This window comes from Anomalospiza imberbis, chromosome 14 (assembly GCF_031753505.1).
Source record: "Anomalospiza imberbis isolate Cuckoo-Finch-1a 21T00152 chromosome 14, ASM3175350v1, whole genome shotgun sequence".
NCBI classification, from domain to species: Eukaryota; Metazoa; Chordata; class Aves; order Passeriformes; family Viduidae; genus Anomalospiza; species Anomalospiza imberbis.
The window spans coordinates 17,222,375-17,243,660 of NC_089694.1; the positions used below are offsets into that span (position 1 = coordinate 17,222,375).

General features: G+C 43.4%; 1 protein-coding gene and 1 long non-coding RNA gene across 2 annotated transcripts in view; one reads left to right on the top strand and one right to left on the bottom strand.

Moving 5' to 3' along the window:
- The first annotated feature begins 8,317 nt into the window (after nucleotides 1-8,317).
- Nucleotides 8,318-8,618, top strand: LOC137482677 (uncharacterized). The gene is made up of 2 exons (XR_011004183.1): nucleotides 8,318-8,535; nucleotides 8,580-8,618. It is a non-coding gene; the product is annotated as an uncharacterized lncRNA (long non-coding RNA).
- A 3,775-nt stretch (nucleotides 8,619-12,393) lies between these two features.
- The window catches only part of ABCB7 (ATP binding cassette subfamily B member 7), a 35,684-nt gene continuing 26,791 nt past the window's right edge, over nucleotides 12,394-21,286 (bottom strand). Inside the window, exons 13-16 of the mRNA XM_068205189.1 lie at nucleotides 21,089-21,260; nucleotides 17,426-17,529; nucleotides 15,842-15,949; nucleotides 12,394-13,374 (exon numbers count right to left, since the gene is read on the bottom strand). Of these exons, the coding sequence (XP_068061290.1) occupies nucleotides 13,156-13,374; nucleotides 15,842-15,949; nucleotides 17,426-17,529; nucleotides 21,089-21,260 (603 nt within the window). The 3' untranslated portion in view covers nucleotides 12,394-13,155. The remainder of the gene's footprint in view (nucleotides 13,375-15,841; nucleotides 15,950-17,425; nucleotides 17,530-21,088; nucleotides 21,261-21,286) is intronic.

The following is a 21,286-nucleotide window of genomic DNA, read 5'->3' on the forward strand; positions in this document are numbered from 1 at the left end:
CCCTGAGTTGGTTTGCAACTCACCTGGGTAAATTCCATGAGCTGGTCTCACCTCTGCCTCAGCCTGCACAATCACCGAGGTTCAGCTCTTGTTAAGCCCCATCTAATTATGCAATTTGACTGCAGCAAGAACAACAGCTTTGCTGAATATGCAACAGTCTCCTCATTGTGTTTTGATGGGGGGAGAGAGAAGGAAAAGGCAATTTCGTTTAAAGTCCAGGCATTTCTATGGGGCTTTTCCGATGTGAAAAAGACAGAGGCCTCTCTGTCTCAGGTGAATCTGGAGTCAGAGACATTTTCCTGGTGTGTCTTGGGTGCAGCCACAGCTACCTGAACACAATGGCACAAACCCTGGCGTTTTTCCTGCTCATTTTTCTTCAGGACTGTAGTTCATTAACTCCAGTAACGCAGTTTCATTAATGTGCATTAACCAATGACTTTCCCATTACTGCTGCTGTCTCCAATCAAAGACTCATTTATGGAAAACAAGGGCAGAGGGAACAACATGCTTTGGCAGCTGTAAGATCATACGCCCAGAGCTTTATACCCTCTGTCTTATATTTTTACGTTAAAGCATCACGAGCTATTACCATATTTTTCATTATTATTTGTGGCACTAAATACTGCAGCTCCCAGTGCCAGATGGCAAATATTCAGAATAAAAATAATGCAAGGCCAATCTTAGAAAGACTCAATGTGAGTGTAACAGCATGTATTCATCCTCCTTTCCTAATGCACATGGTTAAAATATTAGCAGACTTAAAATCTGGTTTTCCAATTTAGAGGAGTCACATATTACAGAATGATATGCATGCATATATACATATATTTAAATATGTACATATACAATTTTTAATTTCTTTCCATTTTATTTGCATGTTTCAAGGGTCTTAGCATAATACATGGACATATCATCTTTCACTCTTCAGGAGGTTATTTTAACCAGGAAAGAAAACCAAATCGTTTCAAAATGAAACATAAGCAAAACCCCTTTTCTAGAAATTGTTATTGGTACAAAATACTTTTTTTTAATATATAAACAGCTTGAGTCCTAAACTTAACCAGATGGAAACGTGCCTACAAAGCGTTGGATCTAATTCAGAAGAGACTGACAGCCAACAGATGAGCCAATTTAGCCCATCCCATGCCAAAAATGGTCAATCATGTTATCTTATGTGTGACTCGACTCTGGCAGATGCCAACTCTATCCAAACAACTTCAAGCATCTTTTTGGAAGACTGGATTATTTTACACACACTTTAAAAAAAATCATAATAATGCTCAATTTTTCTGGAAACCTTCCACTTAGCTTCAGCATTTTCACAAGAGATTTTTGATTAATTTATTTTAAGGATAAATCCTTTTATTTTATATCCTAACAGAAGAAATGCTTTCCAACCCAACAAAGCCTGATAAACAATTTACTAAATTGCAGTTCAGTGACAGACCCCCATTTGTTTAAATATTCATACAAGGAAAGCTTTACACCTGTGCAAATCTTCCTTAAGCCAAATGTTTGCTTTCAACAACACAAGGAATCACAACAGGAAGTACAAGTTAAAGGTGCTTCCTGTATCCCTCCTTACCTTCCCCAAAATAAGGAGTAAAGTCAAAACTAACAGAGTTTTTTTACATGCTGAGTGACTACAACCAAGGTTTTAAGAAAATTTTGTAATTCATCTCTCAGTGAATTTTCTTTTGTTGCTTATCAGACCTGTCAACCATCTGCCTCCACCTTCAACGGGACAGGACTTCCACCTCGGTGTCCTCTGAAACCCACACACTCTGGCCAGCATAGTGCTGGTATGCTGTTTATTCTTGCCCCTAATTTGAATAATTAAAAGGAAAAAACCCCACTTATTCAGTGATTACTCCATCACTGAGCACAGAACCATTCAATCCCTCTCCAATGCATCACATCCCCTGTAGCTAAGCCCTGTGTCTGCTGTCAGCTTGGGCTCTGCTTCAACTCAGTCAGAATTGTAGCTTCCCGCTAGCACCCTGGGAGGTCTCAGGTGATGAGAGCAAGACTGAGAGCTGCAGAAACCACTGCAAACAGCAGCTCATCATCTTTCACTGGACACCTTGAAAGGGCACATTTTAAAAGATGGACGTTTTCAAATGCATTGTTTCCAGGGAGAACAGTGCCAGCTTTCCTGCCACGCAGAGGGCAGAGGTTCTGCTCATAGCCAGCACTTTGGGTTGCCTTCTTGGCAATCACACACAAGGTTGCAATTTCATTTTCCATTTGTCCAGGAGGTAATTGCACTGCCTGTGTGAAGTGACCTTCCCGCACATGGCACACCGAGCCAGGCAATTATCCATGGGACTTGCAGCAGCCTCTCCATTTCCAACCTCTTTATAGAGCCCTTTGTAATGGCAGGCCCAAGATTTTGAGACCCACAGACATTCATCTAGGCTGAAGTCTGGACATTTTTAGAGATCTTCCTTCCAGGACTAACAGATATTCTCAGTTGTGTGAGCATTTCCTTACATTGGTCCTGCTCCTCAGAAATAAGATGGTGTCAAGGTGTGTGTGACCAAGGGACTTGGCTGCACCTTGGACTTGAGGCAACTTTTACAGAAAAGGTCACACACATTTAAAGGATTCACTTCTGCACTTCCCAAGCATAAAACACTCACTTTTCAGTGGATTGAAACACCAGAGTTTAGGTGCTTGCATCAAACTTGTCCCTAATTCGTCCTGGCTAGTTTACAGATTATAAAAGCATGGGGTCATGGAATTGTTTAGGTGGGAGAAGACCTTCAAGATAGAGGATTTATAGATTATATTGTTCTCATACCTTGTCAGCCCTAAGGCTGGTGGGAAGGTATAGAGTCCTTGGAAAGAATCACAAACTGCTGGAGAAGCCTTTGGAAAAAATAGAAAAGTTAGATTTTATCCTCTAGGTCAGTTTGGGTTTTTTAAATAACATTTATTTCATTTCCTCTGTTTACAGATATTTAGCCAGTGGGTGACCAAACACTTCAATCAGCCTCAGCCAGGCTGATCCCAGCTTCTCATTGGCAAAGATAACCTCTGCTGAACGGCAGCTCAGCACTCAGACAGTGCCAAGGACATCCCCTCATACTCATTACCACACTCACAGCCACTGCCCACCTTGCTGTACAGTCTGCATGGCAAAACTGGGTCTGGGATTCAAAAACTGTGTTGGCAACAGTTGGGTGATTCAGCAAGTATAGTTTTTTCTACAGCTATACTATACAGCAAATATAGTTTTTTTTTACAGCCACATTCTTTTCTGCACCTATTTTAAAGAGCAGCACTGGCTGAATTGAGTTGGCTGTGCTGCCATTACCTGGTAAACCAATGTTTCCTTCAGCTCCTGTGCCACCACTCCCACAGGTCTTACAGCAAGTTCAGTAAGAACTTCAGGCCAAGTGTGTATTAAAACAAGTAGATGATGGCTACAAAACATATCATAAGCTTTGGCTGCACCACAAGGAACCCTGTGCTCAGTCACAGGGCATGGCTGACTCATCCAGGGAGTCTTTAGAAAGACACAGCTTTTCCCGTTGGCTGCTCACACGTATGCCTCGTGTGTGCTCCTCAGATGACACTAGTGCACCTGTGAGTTTACAGCTCTCCTGCCACTGCCCATTTCAGTTTAAGTCAGGGCTGAGTCGCTCTGAACCACGAAGTCATTAGTGAGTGTTCACTCCCCACACAGCCAGTGCTGGGCACCCCACAGCACTCAGCAGCCAGGGCTTCACCAGCCTCCTCCATCGCCTGCTCCTGCAGAGTTCATTGGCCACTGTTTTCACTTCATTACCTCCTGCAGTCAGGGAGGAACAATCTGTCGAGAAACTTCCTTTTAATCTGGCTCAAGTATTGGGATGTGGTCATTTGTACAGAAATTCACCTGGATGGTGGCGTGGGTCCTCCGGGGAACCGCTTTGGAACACAACCACTCCTTTTCCATGAAATATCGCTGGATCTTGCTGCAGTCAGTGGGAATGAAAACAAGTGTGTTTAACAGATGTCACAAACCATTCCCAGGCTGTCACAGCTTTCCAACATTTTCCAGTGGATTGTTATTACCAGATCCCTGCAAGTCAGCAGCAAGCGATGCTGCCTCTGACTCCGCTCATCCTGCTCCACTGATGACGTGAGCTGTCAGACTGTAAACTCAGAATTGTCAAATAGCTGTAATTTGCAGATTTAGTAAAAGAGCTTAACATTCCTTTGAGTAAAGTACCTAAGAGATGTATTCCGTGGGATTTATGGGCTGTGAAAGTCTGTGTGGTTTTGGCATCTCCATAGGATGGCTTGAGTGTCAGTAAAGCAGATTTGGCCTAAATCAGAGACTGCCATTAGATGTGAGCTTATATCCCACTGAAGGAATTTCCACAGGGACTCTGCTATCAAGTCTGAAAACAGCCATTTGGAGGATTTGCTTTTCTAGAAATCTACTGGAATCACATGGGCATTTATTTACTGGAACTTGACTGCTTCCCAGCAGGCTAAATAACAGTTAGAAAGTTTAGGGCCTTCAATTAAATTAAACAAATCCCACTAAATAATCAATAAACCCACTTTTTTCAGCTTTCAGAGCTGATCATCCACTAAAAAGTAGTTTTTTATGGCTCCCTTTTGTTTTCACGAGTGTTATTTGCATTTGACTTGCTGTCAGTGATTCCTGGACCATTTCCATCAGGAAATCATTTCAGTGCTGCAGCCCAGCTTCTGTTGTTTCCTTTTCACTGGACATACTCAGTACATTTATACATACCAAGGCTCAATGGTGTGGCATATCCTGTATGAATTAGGAGCTGAGAGCATTATTCACCTGGGAATTACACACACACATCTCCTGAGGGAAGATACAAAGTGTTGGAAACGCCCCACGCCAGCACATGCTGGACACACAGTTGTTGTGCCAATAAATTCTTCCCAGCTTCGGAGCCACTGCATCATGGAAATAACCAGCTAAATCTGGCAGAATTAAAATAATTCATGTACAAACCTAGGACAGAAGTTGCACAAAGTCTTGGGAATATTTCAGCAACTTTCAGCCACTTTTTGGTACAATATATTTTGATTTGAGAATTCATTAACTGCTCTAAATTCCAACTACCAGTTTTGCTGGGAGCATAGCAACTATTAAAAACCCCACCTCATGGGCTAAATCTTGCTCATGCTGCTCTTCAGGAAGTAACATTTTAGCCATGGAGTTCTAAATTTAGTGACAGAATGTTTCTGTGGTCAGCTGGAGATTCCTAACATCAAAAATTCCAGGGACTGATAAGAAAGCAGAAGACAATGCAATTGCTCCACATGCTGCAGCAGCACAGCACCCAAACACACCTTCAGCAGCCAGGTTTGCTCTCTGCAGCAGCACTAAGCAGCGTTCTTGCAAACACTGATTTTTAGTGGACGTGGCATTCAAAAGGTTCTTTCCATGCTGTGGCAATCACGTGCACAGGCTGCTGTCTGCAAAGCTCCCTGAGCATTCTGGAAGCACAACCACCTCACCCAGACATGCTGCTGAAAATGAGACACCTGGAGAACCCCAGTAACACCTGAGCCCAGCAGAAAAGAACCACCTGGAGCAGGCTGCTGGAGCAGGCTGCTGTTTCAGGTGAGCTGAAGCCCAAACTGGAATATGCAGAGGCTCTGACACAGCTCCCCAAGCAGCATTTCACTTGACAAATCTCTCCCTTCAAGGCTGTGGCTACAGATGTCCAAAGGCAGCACAGGAGCCTTCAAAGTGTCCCATTCCACTGAGGTCACCTTTGGAAGCAGCACCTCTCCACAGAACACGTGGGATAAAGCCCAGCCCTAAGACTGAAGCTGCTAATGCTTCCTCCAGTTTATAGACAGGAAACGTTTTAGGGAGAATTTAATTTTTAGGAATGACAGCCCCAATGAGGGGAGAAGGAGGAAGATGAGGCACAAGGTAAGGTCATGTCTAAGGAGGAGAGATCAGCTCACACACAAAGCCCAAGGGGCCCCTGCACACGGCTGCCGTCATGCAGGGCCCAGATTAGCACTCACTGTTGGCAGTGAAGGGATTGAATGGAGAAAATCTTCCTTCTCCACTAACCCAAGCTCACCACTCTGCATTTGTCTTCCTCTGACATTTAACTACTGTAAAATAAAATATTGGTTTTTTTTGTTTTTAGTCTCTGTACTGTACAACATCAGGTCATTAATTTTTACCCTGTAGACTTCAGAAACGTTGTGTGTGTGTTACCAGCATAGTTCTTGTGTGGGCTTTGAAGTGAAGCAATTTCCACAAGGCAGAAGGAACAACTCCAGCCTAAAATACTTGTGCCTTGTGCTCTTCCCCCTCCCTTGTATCCTGCCAAGTATCCTACGTTCCTGCAATCACAAGTAGCAGCATCGACACGCGATAGCACTCATCACCTTTTACAGATTCTGCAAACACTGTTTTCCCCAGAGAACATTCCCTGGTTTTAATTGTAAATAAGCTGAATCTTTTATCTGTGTTCTTCAAAAGCCAGGAAGATTTTGAATTCACTGACGAAATAAAGATTTTTACAACTCTGTGAGGAAACACATGAAGCTGTATTTCCATGTTTTAAAAGCTCACGGCCCATTCCGTAATTCCTCCATTGCTGTTTTTGAATGGTTCCCTCCCAACTACACACTGACCTTCACATTCCATTTTCTCTGAAAAGTGTAATATGGAAACCTTTCGTCTGTTCAACCTCACTTCTCTAAATATTTGTTGGTGTGTGCACAAGGCCAGTAAAATCTTCAGCTGACACTTGAAGAGCCCTGCACAAGGCACGCAAAGACACCCCACCACCTGACGTATTCTGCTCCAGGCTCTTTATTCCACTCCATAATGGAGGGGAAGAACTTGTCTCCTTTTCCCACTTCAGCACAAGGCTGAGAGCTTTACAAGTTTATGTTGGTGTTTAAAATGTTTTACTTGACAATTTTATAAAGGGCATTAGAAACTGGAAATGAATGTGGGGGAGCTGAGCTGTTACATGACTCTTTCAGCTTTGGAGATGTTGTTTTAAATTCTGCCCAAAGACACCAGTAAAACATTTTGTCTCTTTTTCTTTTAACTAATAAATCCACTGTGCCATTTAGTACAACTGATACTTCTCATCTGAAGGAGATCCCACACCCCAGCCTGAAGACCTGCCTCTGGAGAAGTCCTCTCTCAAGGTTTCTGCTGGTTTTCCAGGCTGAGTTCCCTGAGTTTAGTCCCAACATCTGCAGAAGGGTCAAAAGTTACCTGAGAGGAATTTAAGATAGTTTTCAAGAACTAACCATTTAAAGATTTTCTTATAAAGACATCAGATTTATCCACTAAAGAAGTAGATGAATTCTGTCTGTTCTATACATTTTTATATATCTATCTACAATTTGCCTCTTGTCCTTCCATCCATGGCATGGCCATTCCATTAATGTCAATAACTGGAGCACTCCTGCACTGTACCATTACAGGATTTAAAGGTAGAACAAATGAACACTTAGAAACAGCAGCTGAAAGTTCATCCAGTCAGACCTGAAACACCCCAGGCTGCTCTTAGGATCTCCCATCCATCCATCCTACACCACGCCCTGTGCACAACCACACAGAGCTCAGTGACAGCAGGATAGTGGCTGTTGTGGCTCAGATCAGTACAGTGCAGTGCAATAATTAATTTAAAAAAAAAAAAATTATTAGAATAATAATGTTTCCTGCATTCTGCTTTGATAATGAGCTACAGCTGCATTTAGAAATCCAGTCAGTGATTACACTGTCATGTCAAGGATTCAAGCAGATTCTTAAAACTGCTCTACTTCGACTGAGCACACGTTAAGAGTTTACATTTATAAAAACACAGTGTTTTAAAGCAAGAAACAGTCAGGCTTCTCACCAGCATGTTCATTCCCATCAGGGGGATGCAGCCAACACGAGCTCCTCACCTGCTTTTGCAGCTCCACACAAAAATGCAGGGGGTGTGAAAGCTGAGTGGGGGCAGAATCCAGGTGTGATGCATGAACTAACCCCTGATGGATCACCTGGAATTCTGTCACTTTATGCCAACCCACACCCCGGGATTGGTTATGTGCTCCACTGGCACCACCAAGCACCACAAACAATTGCTGAATTAAGACTCACATTCCATAGCAGTGACTGTTTCCTCTGGGAATTGCTGCAAAGCTGGAAGAGCCCTTGTGACAGGACAGCCATTTCTATTCACAAAGATAAATCCTTTATTTAGTAAGGATTATCTGCACACAGATGAAGGACAGGAGTGGGGCAAGGAGTCTTCGAGCAGAAGGGTTACACAATCTCATCTCAGCCAAACTTTCGGTGTTCTTCTGGAACACATCTCCTTCCTGTACAAAGTAAGTTTTACATTTCCATTCTGAAAAGAAACTTGAACAAAAGCTGAGTGTTGAGAGATGTAGGTAACTATACCTGCATGGAACAGAAGAGCTGAGATAACCTGAGGGATCATCTGCAAGGAGTAAGCTTTCAACATCCACTTGGAAAAAGCACAACCTCCCTGCCAATAACTCATTAAGTTTCCTAACTTGGAGGTTAAAATAGCCCAAATTCTGTGTGCAAGTTTCCTAACTTGGAGGTTAAAATACCTCAAATTTTGTGTGCTGTGACTTGATATCCTGAGCCTAAAAAGTTTTTCATGCAAATTATGATTGATTTCTCTAAGTTCACAGTTAACAGATCACTACACACAGCAAGCAGCAGCCCCTTCTTAAAGTCCATTTTCTACAAACATATTTCCTCTAAAAACAGAAAGTGAAGAGAAAAAAAAAATGTCTGTTTCTACTCTAAAATTGCAGACAAAGATTTTTTGCCCATTAGAAAAGGGATGTTTGAGCTTGCAGCAGAGCAGAATTACCAAGATCCACTGAGGGTGGGAGAGAGCCCCCAGATCAATCTGTTTCTGTGAGAATTGTAAGGCTTTTCTGAGAGGTGCCAGGCAGACTGTCCTACGGGTCAGTGAGTCTCTCCAAAGCCACTACTCTCCATTCAGTGCTTTAAGCATCTGCTTCAGTGGAGACACTTTGGAGTCACAATAAAGGAATAAAACCTCAACATTTCAATAAAAAAAAAACCAAAAAAAAACAAAACAAAACCAAAAAAAAAAAAACCCAAAAAAAAAAAAACAAACCAGCAGAAGTTTGACTCTGCAGCAGACAGGAGACTCACCCAGTATTGCTGGTGCTTCTCCATAGCAATTCAACCCAATACAGCCACCACCAAGCCAGGAAAGTTTACCCAGCAACTCCATGACATGGGAAAGTTTGTAGTCATCTCCAGAAACTCAGTGCACTTCTTTAAAACACATATTCTGCTGTATGAGCAGCCGCTTGTTTTAGGAACTGCCTTTGTCCAGAGTTCCCTCCTGCCATTCCATTTGAAGTTGGACAGAGCTGCAGCACATCCACTGGCAGCAAAAGGATGGCAGAGATGGGTAATGGCCTTAGACCTGCAAACCCTACAGATTTAAACAATTATTGATCATTCCTGGCATTTACCGCCAGGAAAACATCCTCATTCCAAACCTGTAATGCCCAAGACTCTCCGTCCTTGCAAAGTCCATCCCCAGTGATAAATCCACCAGCTTTCATCTGAAATTGTCCCTCACAAACACAATCAGACTTGGCATTAAAATGGTTTTTCATTCCAGACATTTCGCAGACAATTCCCGATTCCGTGCACCCTGTCGGGACCTTCTGGGATGTCCATGGAACATGGAAAACCATTCACTGAGAAAAGCCCTTTCCCCTCCACATTTCAGACCAGAGTAATTTCTCATCTTTGTGCCAAAATGAAAACAATCTTAGGATTGAAATATTACTATTTACAGCTTTTGCCTGCTACCTGCTGCATGAACAGCAAGCAGACAGATTAATTCCAAAATCAGCTCTTGCAGAGCAGGGGAAGAGCCATAGTTTGGGGTTTGTCACAATGCAGGAAAGGGAGATTCCTCATAAATAAGATTTTCAATAAACCTTTGCTATTTCTGGCGGCTGGGAGATAACTGCACCATTGCAGTCCCTTCACTGCTGTCAGCAGCTCAACCAGGAGACAATTAGGGAAAATAAAGGGAAGGTTGTAAGCTGGAATTCTGCACTGCCACTACATTAACTGGACTTCACTTTGCTTCTGCACTCCAAGGATGAAAATTAAAGCGCTTTTAGAATAATTTTTAACTGGAGACTGATGCCAGGTTGGTTTTTCACCTGTAATTTTAAGAGTGAGAAAGTAACTAACTAGAAAAGGTTTTACTCCTTCTAAGTAATGTTCCTATTTTTAGTTATAGGGGAAGGGTATAACAAAAAAATAAACACTATTTGAAATTAAATTTCCAGAAGCACCAAATTCAGTCCTTCCCTAGTGTCCACAATGAGAAATCTTGCATCTGATTCACAAATGTAATTATATCAGTGTAATTATACCGGTGTAATTCCTCAGAAATAACAAAGTTATTTTTCAGCATGCAAGAAAGATTTTAATTCTTAAATTCAACATAAAGAATTACACCAGGATAGCTCGTGCTAAAGAAATGGTGAACTTCCCTGGAGAGATAAGGCCTAAAAATACAATCCTGTTGTGGTGGGATGACCCTGGCTGGATGCTGGGTGCCCACCCAGCTGGGCAGGGGAGAGAACACAATGAAAGGCTCGTGGGAAAGGCAGGGACAGGGAGACACCACTCAGCAATTACTGTCATGGGCAAAGCAGACTCCACTTGGGGAAATTAACTTCATTTACTGCGAATTAGAAATGTGAGTTGAGTAATGAGAAAATGAAACAAAACCTTAAAACACCTTCCTCCCATCCCTGCCTTCTTCCCAGGCTCAACTTCACTTCAGAATTCCCCCCCTCCTTCCAAGCAGTGCAGGGGGTGAGGAAGGGAGGCTGTGGTTAGTTAATCATTGTCCCTGCTGCTCCTTCCTCTTCATTCTCTTCCCTTGCCCCAGTGTTTTCTCCACGTGTCCTCTTGCCACAGGGTGCAGTCCTTCAGGAAAAGGCTGTTCCAGCTTAGGTCCCCCATGGGGTCACAGCAAACCTGCTCCACCTCAGACTCCTCTCTCCATGAGTTCTGCCAGGAGCCTGATCCAGTGTGGCCTTCCCCCAGAGCCAGAGCCTCCTCTGGGAACATCCCCCTGCTCCATCCAGGGCTCCTTCCTGGGCTGAAGGCACATCCCTGCTCCATGCAGGGCTCCTTCCCAGGCTGCAGGTGCATCTCTGCTCCATCCAGGGCTCCTTCTCAGGCTGCAGGTGCATCCCTGTTCCATCCAGGGCTCCTTCCCGGGCTGCAGGTGCATCTCTGCTCCATCGAGGGCTCCTTCTCAGGCTGCAGGTGCATCCCTGCTCCATGCAGGGCTCCTTCTCAGGCTGCAGGTGCATCCCTGCTCCATCCAGGGCTCCTTCTCAGGCTGCAGGTGCATCGCTGCTCCATCCAGGGCTCCTTCCCAGGCTGCAGGTGCATCCCTGTTCCATCCAGGGCTCCTTCCTAGGCTGCAGGTGCATCCCTGTTCCATCCAGGGCTCCTTCCCAGGCTGCAGGTGCATCCCTGCTCCATCCAGGGCTCCTTCCCAGGCTGCAGGTGCATCCCTGCTCCATCCAGGGCTCCTTCTCAGGATGCAGGTGCATCCCTGCTCCATCCAGGGCTCCTTCCCAGGCTGCAGGTGCATCCCTGTTCCATCCAGGGCTCCTTCCTAGGCTGCAGGTGCATCCCTGTTCCATCCAGGGCTCCTTCCTAGGCTGCAGGTGCATCCCTGCTCCATCCAGGGCTCCTTCTCAGGCTGCAGGTGCATCCCTGCTCCATCCAGGGCTCCTTCTCAGGCTGCAGGTGCATCCCTGCCCCATCCAGGGCTCCTTCCTGGGCTGAAGGCGCAACCCTGCTCCTTGCAGGTCTCCTTCCCAGGCTGCAGGTGCATCCCTGCTCCATGCAGGGCTCCTTCCTGGGCTGCAGATGCATCTCTGCTCCATTGTGGACCCCCATGGGCTGCAGGGAATCTCAGCTCCAGTGACTAGAGCTCCTCCTGCCCCTCCTTCTTCCCTGCCCTTGTGCCTGCAGGGCTGCACCTCTCCTATTTCCCACTCCTCTCTCTGGCTGCAGTTGCTTTTACACTTACAAGGCTTTTCCTCCCTTTCCCAAATCTGTGATCCTAGCAGTGCATTGCCCTGTTGGAGATGTGCTCAGCCTTGGTTCTGCTGGACACAGGGGAAGCTTCTGGCACCTTCTCCCAGACATGACCCCTGCAGCCCCCCCCAAACCTGACACACCCACAGTGTTCTGTGGTTTCCTGAGGCTGAGGTTTCCTCCCACTGGAGAAGTTTTGGCTGTTAAAATGAGGAGATTATAATAGCAATGCTTTCAGCATTATCCAGGTCATTTTCTCATACATTAATGAGATAATAGAAATTTATGGAAGTCTTTATTGAATCTTAATTGCTCCCTAAGACCATGACTGAACTAGAAAGAGCAACTGATTCTGCTTTGACTACTACAGCAGATGCTGAGGATACAGAATCCTGAACTCGGATTTGCTCATTTTTCACTTAAAAGTGCTGTTAGTTTTCATTTAGAATAATATCAGTCCATTTCCTGATAGTGCAGTATGAAAGGTGCTTCTGAAAGGTGAGAGGGGTAATTCCAATGTTTAGTTTGCTACTACAAGTCTAATATTTTGTTGAGGCTGTTCTTACTCTTCACAAGGAAGATTTTAAACCAGAACACCACTGAAGAATTTAAAAGGCATCTTCCTCACTAGCAAATGAGTTCAAATTAGCCCAATTACAATTAAAACATGACGCATTTATCAACCATCAATGATGAGAAATAATGTAAATCAAGGACAAGTCTGTTTACAATTTAATAATCCACATCAGGCGACTACCAGGAGAATTTATCAATGCCTAAAAATTGCCATAAATTACACCCTTGGTTGGGAAGTTTAAAGTTTCTGAAAAAGCTCAGCTCTTGCAGATGCCACTGAATATTAGAGATTCCTAAAGATGCAAAAATAGAACTCCTTTGGTTGAAATTATGTCCCTCTGTGAAACTCTAAAATCCAAAAACTGCAAAACCCAGAAGTTTTTGAATGCTGACTTAAAAACAAGAGCTGTATTTCACTGTATTCTTGTGCATTTTTAACCTACTATACAAGATCCAGATCCTATTCAGCATGAACAGTTCCCACAGCCTTTCACACTGTTGATAATTTCTTCTTCTAGCTTCTTCCTTTCCTCCTCTTTGGATGTGTGGCTATTTCTCTCCTCCCAGTTTGGGTGGTTGTGACTGTGGAGCACTTTGCTGCTCTGTGTGTGCCACATCTCATAGTAGAGATTGCTGGGATTTGCCAGGAGTTCTGCGTGACTGCCACGTTCTGCGACTTTACCCTGCAAAACAAGGGCGGGAAGTCAGGAATCCACATTCCCAGATCTTTAGCAATAGGCCAGCCTCTGGACCACAGTTCCACAGTATGGATTAGGGCAGTTATTAATGAGGAAACAGCTTGAAACAGCTTGACTGCATAGTGCACTCACTTGTGTGGGCACTGCCAGCTGAAAACAAGGAGCTGTGCTCTTCTCAGACTGCAGGTGTCTTTTTTCCATCTGGACAAAATCTAAAGCCCACCAGCATGGAAAGTTTTCTATCTAAACTGCAGGAGTGATCTAAAGTACATGTGGACCTCTAAATGAGGAGCAAGGTGCTCAACTACTCCTGCAAAGGTGTCAGGAGTGTACCAAAATAAACAGAGATTTATCTTCGCTCAGTAACAAACACAGGTGAAGAAGCTTAAAGAGAGGAGCAGACAGAGAGGGGTTTATATTAGACAAGCAAAGCACATCTAAAATCAAATCCTGAAAACAATTAGTGTAAACTGTGCTTTTATGGGTGCTCTGTAGCTTGTGTCACTGCAATCACCACCATGAAAATTGTGTGAGCAGTTCAGTTCTCTGGGCTGTTCTGAGGAGCAGAGATGATTTATTGACTATCAGCATGGAAAGGAAGAGTTGGAGAGGAGAATCCCCATGAGAACTCCAACCCTACAGATAAATATCAGCACTTCAAAAACTAAACTCATTTTCTACTTTGAGAGACACATTCACTGACTTCAAATTAAACTGATACATTAATTCATTCTCCAGCTACTTTTCCTTCTCATTATACAGACAACCACATGGATTTGATATCAGTTCTAAATTCTGATCTACAATTAAATCTATCTCCTTGTGACACCTACTGATGGATAAGCTGGGAAAGAATTTGGGTCTTGGCACTTCTCTTAGTAGTTGTGGCAGTGGAATCTGAACAAACACACACTTGATCAACAGAACTGCAGAATTCACTTAAATTCTTTAAGTGATTAATTTGGAGTAGAGATCAGGTTTTGAACTATGGCTTCTTTTTAGTAAGTCTTGACCAATCCTAAAAATGGAACTTGTCTGTTCAGCTCCACAGCATGAGGACCTGTATCATTACTCCGATGTTTACTCACTCAGGAATGATTCTCATTTTACCTCAGCAAAGGTGCTGGAATTGTGATTCCATGATTACCATTGCTAAGCGAAACCAGCCACAATCACCCTGTCTCATCCCTGCTCCTGAGCCTTATTTATCTGGCTGCTAGCACATCAATCCTGCTGGGATGGCAGCGGCACACGGCAGCGCTGCCTCCCTCATCCACAATTCCATCCTTCAGCAAAGGAAGCACCCTGGCTCCTTCACAGTTCGAGGCTGTGCTTTTATTTTTAATTTAACAGTTACACTACAACACAAAACACGCTCTCAGGAAGCTGTGAAAAATTGCATGGAAAACAAAAAGCTGCCAATTGCCTTGTGACACGTTACAAAATGTTTGTGAGATGTTTTAACATGCACTTGTAGGAAGGATACACCTTAGGAGAGGATTTTTCAGCAAAAGCTGAAAAAACAAAGCAGATCAAAACCAAAAACTCCATGCAGCACTGCAAGTGATTTATTCCACTACTTCATCCTGAGATTCATATAAAGCTAAGTTTTGTGTAGCAAATGTCACTATTTCATAAGATATGGTTCTAATTGTCCATGAAATCATTGGATGTAGTGTAGGAATAATTTATTTGCTTTTAGATGTGTATTTTAAGTCACTAAAGACACCTATGAGCACAAGCTCATAAATAGTAACTGATAAAAATGAATGCAGAGATAAATTTAACATCTATTATCAGCAGATTAGAGCACTGTACTTTCAGAATTATCAGTTAAAAGAATAATTATGAAGTTACCATAAGGACATTTGTTTATTTTAAATCTCTTGCCAGATATGGATAATAGAGAAAAATGGACTTTGGATGAGGTAACAGCTGAACACTGATATTAGGGAATCAAAAGTTGAAACATGTTGTTTTTTTCTTAGAAAAGCAGCCAACAGAAAGGGAACAATCACACTTTTCTCCAGGTGCAATAGAGAATGGTGCTCAGATTTTTAACATAATGAGGTTGAACAATCCTGCAATAGTTCTATCTGCATGGAAACGGAACACACCGTCCTCTCTCCACTGAGAGGAAAAAATGGATGTATGTGAAAAACAGCAATGAGAGCAATGAGAGTGAAGTATAAATTAGGGGAACGCATTAGGAAACTTCAGATGATGGAATCATACAAAAAAATAGATTAAAAACATGCAACAGTAAGGCATAAAAATAACAACATACGAGACAGTCACACACGCCAAGCTTGGGCTGGAATTTTCAAATATGGTTCATTTCCAAAGAAAAAACTTCCAGCAGCTTGGTGGGAGTCTAACAATTCAAAGTGGACACACCTAAACGAAACCCTGACATGATGTGAAAATCCCACAGCACCAGGTGAGCCCTCACCTCATCCAGCACAATGATCTCATCTGCATCCACCACCGTGGACAACCTGTGGGCAATGAAAATCGACGTCCGGTGCTTCACCATGTCCCTCATGGCTTTGAGAATATTCTGCAAGATTGGAATAGACACAAACTCTTTTAACACACTCCTGAGTGAGAGGAGGAGAAATAAAATGCTGCTGGAAATATGCAAATGACTGTAAATAAGTTTTGAAAATCATCTCTGGTACGGCTACAGCTTCCCAATAACAAACAGCCACGAGTACGTACAGGAGAAACAGAAGAGTCCCAAACATGAAATATCTGTGGTTTTGCTAAAGCCTCAAACTGAAAAAAAAAAAGCTTGCATTCACAGAAAAACACAGCTATCCCTAGGGACAAAGGAAGAGAAGTGTCACTTCATTTCAGGAAAAACTTCCCCACAGAGCCATGCTACACAAGCAGCAAACAGCAGTAAAAGCATCTGAAAATAAGAACTCCTCGTGGTCGTAATATTAATGCTTTCCCATGAATGTTAAAGAAAAAAATACCTCTCAGTATTATGCTGATGTGGAACAAAGGCAGAGCAATTCTGGGAATTATCTATCTATCCAGTGTTTCCTTTGTGAGCTCTATGCCACCTTCCAAACCACATCCCTCTGCAAGGAGCACTGATGGGGAATTTGTGCCCTCACTACCATACGTGAAGTGTCCACTTTATTTCTCTGAAAATTTTTGTCAGAAAACATTTCCATTCCCAGGCATACTCTTGTGGAAAAGCCTCATTTTCATTTGCTGTCTTCCAAGTGCATTTCTACTCAGAAATTTATGCTTTGCTTATGACTTGCACAGATACAGCAAAACAAGAGAGGAAAAATCCAAGAACTCAGTGTGACGTGGACATTTCTGGCCCATGAGAAAGCTGTGCTACATTTCAGTGCTGTGCTACATGGATGTACAGTTCATCCTCTGGATTCTTTGCATCTGGAAAATGAAAGTAATTTAGTGATTACAGGTCAATAAATTCACTCAATCTGCATAAGTGAACAGAGCTGTAGCTTAGCTCATTTTGGACGACATTAGTTTGGGAAATTACTGCTGGTGCTGAGAGTTTTGTGCTTAAGCAAAGATGTTGTTGTGAAGGCTGATGCAGGTCCTGTCACAGTGTCACCACATCCATGTCACAGCCCTTCCTGTGGAATGAACACAAATGAACACCAGCACTGCAGGTCACACCTACATCACCTGCATCTGCTGCACAATAAACCAGGGGGGTTTGTCCTGCATTATGTCTCAGCTATTTAGAAGGCTTTTTTCATGGCCACCTGCACCAGCTTCAAGGGATGAATGCGTCAAGGTGAGTGGGACTTCCAGAGTGAAAACAAAATACCCCAGAGACAGCCGATATCCCTCACTATCTCCAGGGTAGATGGACTGAGCATCTCTGCTCCACGCTTTAGGCTAACTGCTTAGACATAGCATCTCTTAATATTACTGAGAAAACACTTGAAAACAACAGAATTCTGAGAGGAAAAGAACAAGGAAAAGCATCAGAATCAAACATCATTGTATCACTTAAATTCTAGGGTTTTTTATCCCAGTTTACCTCTTCTGTAATTGAATCTAAAGATGATGTGGCTTCATCATAGAGAAAAATAAGTGGCTCCTTTAACATTGCTCTAGCAATTGCAACTCTTTGTTTTTCTCCTCCTGAATGAGGGGGAAAGAGGAAAAAAAGGAAAAAAAGATTAAGTTACAATTGTGATAGTCTAAATTCAACATCAGACATGATTTTGGAGGGTTGGGTGTTGGGTTTTTCCTCCTTTTTTAATAGACATCATAGTCACTGCTGACAAATGTCTGACATATTACCTAAGATAGCACACAAGTTCCTGCTCCCTGGTAAATTTAGTGATTCAAGGTTGCTCATCCTTTTGGAAAAGGACAGAGAACTATTTTGTATCTACTCCAAAGCAAGAGTCTGATACAGGTGAGTAACACTGCTGTACAGTTACTCACTCTGTACACCTGGGAGCAGGAGCCCATTCACCTGGCCTAAGCTCTTCTCCATCCAGTAACTCTGCACATACAAATTCAATTTTCTCTCACCACCGCTCTGTCCACACCTGCTGTATTGGATTTCAGGCATCCTGCTCACACATTGTGTCTTTCAGGTCTCTCCTTGATATTCATCCAACTTCCCATCCCACAATGGCAAATTTCACTCAAGAACAGCTAATATTGTACAGAAAACCACCTTCAGCCTGCAATCTATAGCCTGGTGGTTTCTGATATAACCCAGTTTCAGACTACTTTCCTTCCTGAACAACTCTTACAGCCAACATCTCTACTCAAGAATAACTCAGGGCAACTTTTACAGACAGGAAAACAGGTGCATTTGAGAACTTAAAATCTGCTAAACATTTGGTATGCAACGCAAACACGTCACATTTGTGCACTTGTCCTCCTTTGTTTTATGCAAGACTTCAAAACATTCCATTTAATACCATTATATTCTTGTTAATGTTCCATTCTATCAGGAGAGAACATGCTTTCATAAACCATTTAAAAAGGCTGGTGGTAATGCTGCAGTTCACATTTCAAACTGTCTTTGGCAGAACTCAGGAGCAATTAGAACTGTATGATTTACTCAGTCTGTTTTAGTGTGCTCTCCCTCCCTCCCCGGTACAGCATCTTCAAAACTCACAGCTTGACAATATCCATGTTTGAAAGACATATTTCAGTAACCAGATCCCTCATATTTGCAGCAGATCCACTCGTGTCATGTTGTTCCCCATTCACACTGAGGGCAGCAGCACAGTAATTGTCCCATTCAGAGTCAGGGATTTGGGGCTGTTGCAGCTCTGCCTATTACACATCTATTGGACAACACTGATGTGGGTTCTAATTGGAACAACCCAAACAACTTGTTTTTCACTCTTGACTCTTGATGAATCAATCCTTGAGAACAGTAAGAACTGCACGAAATGCTATATCACCACTTAAATTGGCAAATCTGTCATTGCAGCTAAAATCTTGTTTTTCCATTGTGCACATAAACACCTGGATTTTAAAAAGAAACGCTTCAATTCACGCAGCTTTTACTCACCCTATTCCTGCCACAGAATAACAGAACAAATCAGGACTTTATGTTCTCCTTAGACTTGAAAAAGCTTCACCCAACATAAAAAAAAAAAACTCACAAACTGATTCTGAAATGAATCCAATACATATCTTTACAAGAATTTAGGGAGCCAATCTAGTATTGAGAGGACTATAGATTGCAATTAGCAGTAGCTTTTTACAGAGCCACTGAAGGAACTCAGAGCCTTCCATTTGATATCTCCAATCCTTTCAACAATGACACCAGTTCTGAGAGCACTGGCCCGAGACTCCTGTACCCTTGGCTGCACACATTCCTGAAGCTTGTTTACCAATGGTATTTGTCAATACTTACCTAATTGTTGAAAATAAGAAACTGAAGCTGTTCTTTCAGTGGCAGATGCTTATTCACAGCTCAAAATAATTCCATTGTCTTTATCCTGAGTATTTTACATACTCTTTCTTCTTTAAATATAAACAAAGCAGTAAAAGAACACAATTCCCTTACCTTTCTCAACACCACCTTTGTGGAAGCCCTGGCAGGTGGGTGCTTATGACCATCCCAGTGGCAGCACAAACTGAAGGATGGAGGAAAGGCAGAACCCATTTTCAGAAAGGCTCTGTTACAGGAGTCACGAGGTCAGAAGGAAACTCCAAAATACCCCCAACACAATGCTCCAGACTCAGAAAGGGACACAGAATCATGCAGGTTGGAAAAGCCCCACAAGACCATGGAGCCCAACAGTTCCCCCAGCCACCACTGACCCATGTCCCCAAGTGCCACATCCACACGGCTGTTAAATCCCTCCAGGCATGAGGAGTCCACCACTGCCCTGAGAAGCCTGATCAAACCTTTGGGTGAAGATATTTTTCCTAAAATCCAATCTAAACCTCAACATAAGGTAAAGGCATGGAGCAACCTGGTCTAGTCAAAGATGTCTCTGCTTGCAGCAGAAGTGTTGGTTTAGATGATTTTTAGAAGGTTCCCTCCAACTGAAACCATTCTATTCTTCCATCAACACCAAGACGTTTCAAATCTATTGTCAGTCAAATCCTCTTTCTAGCAATTATGAGTGTGGGGAGACAGGCAGCACAAGACAAATCTTTCATTGTTAGCACGATTCTCTTCAGTTCTGCCAGTACCTATTTAGCACCTTCTATTCCCTCACCCAGATCTGTGCTTCACATATTTTATTTCTCTTTTAGGTCTCTGCATAACCCTCTCCTGCAGCATGCACACTTTCTCCTGCACTCACGTTCTGGGTTACCGGTTGTACCCTCTGACCCCTTTTTTCAAAGGCACCAGGACTCCTAACTGCAGCAGCTGCAGAGAAAGAAATGCCCCTCAGAACTGCCTCTGCAACAGGCAGCACCGCTGTCTGCACCCCTCAGCACGAGCAGGGACCAAAACACACATAAAGCTCCCAGTTCTAGTCCACTACCCAAAAGGATCATGAGAGAAATAATTTTTACTTAGATACACCGCCAGCCTCACTTACAATCTCATTTAACACTATCCCCTGAAAATACATTCCTTTAAACATCTTGCAGACTACGCCTGCCTTAAACTGCAGACCTTCATATTAATATTTAGCCTTTGCAGGTGGGTATTTTGGGCTCTTCTCTGCAAGGACATTAAGGGGCTGGAGAGTGTCCAGAGAAGGGAATGGATCTGAGGAAGCGTTTGGAACATAAATCCTATGAGGAGCAGCTGAGGGAGCTGGAAAGGGGCTCAGCCTGGAGCAAAGGAGGCTCAGGTGGGACCTTCTGGCTCTGCACAACTCCTGACAGGAGGGGACAGCCGGGAGGGTCGGGCTCTGCTCCCAGGGAACAGGGACAGGAGGAGAGGGAATGGCCTCAGGCTGGGCCAGGGGAGGCTCAGGTTGGATGACAGGAAAGACTTCTTCACTGAAGGGTCATGCATTGGAACAAGCTGCCCAGGGCAGTGGTGGAGTCACCATCCCTGGAAGTGCTCCAAAAAGGAGTGGATGCGGCACTTGGCGATGTGGTTTAGTGGGCATGGTGGGATTTACTCAAAGGTTGGACTTGATCTTGAAGATCTTCTCCCACCTTAATGATTCTGTGTTATAAGCCAAATAAACTAAAAGCAAAACTGTGCATGAAACTTAGAGGCAGCAAAAGGGATACAAAGAAGCTGGGAGCCAACCTGAGAGTTTGAGTCCTCGCTCCCCGACCTGGGTGTCGTAGCCATTGGGCATCCTCAGGATGGCATCGTGGATCCCTGCCAGCCTGGCCACCGCGTACACCTCCTCTGCCGTGGCCCCCGTGTTGCCGTACAGCAGGTTGTAGTAGATGGTGTTATGGAAGAGAACAGCATCCTGCATTTGTGGGAAGCACATTTTAA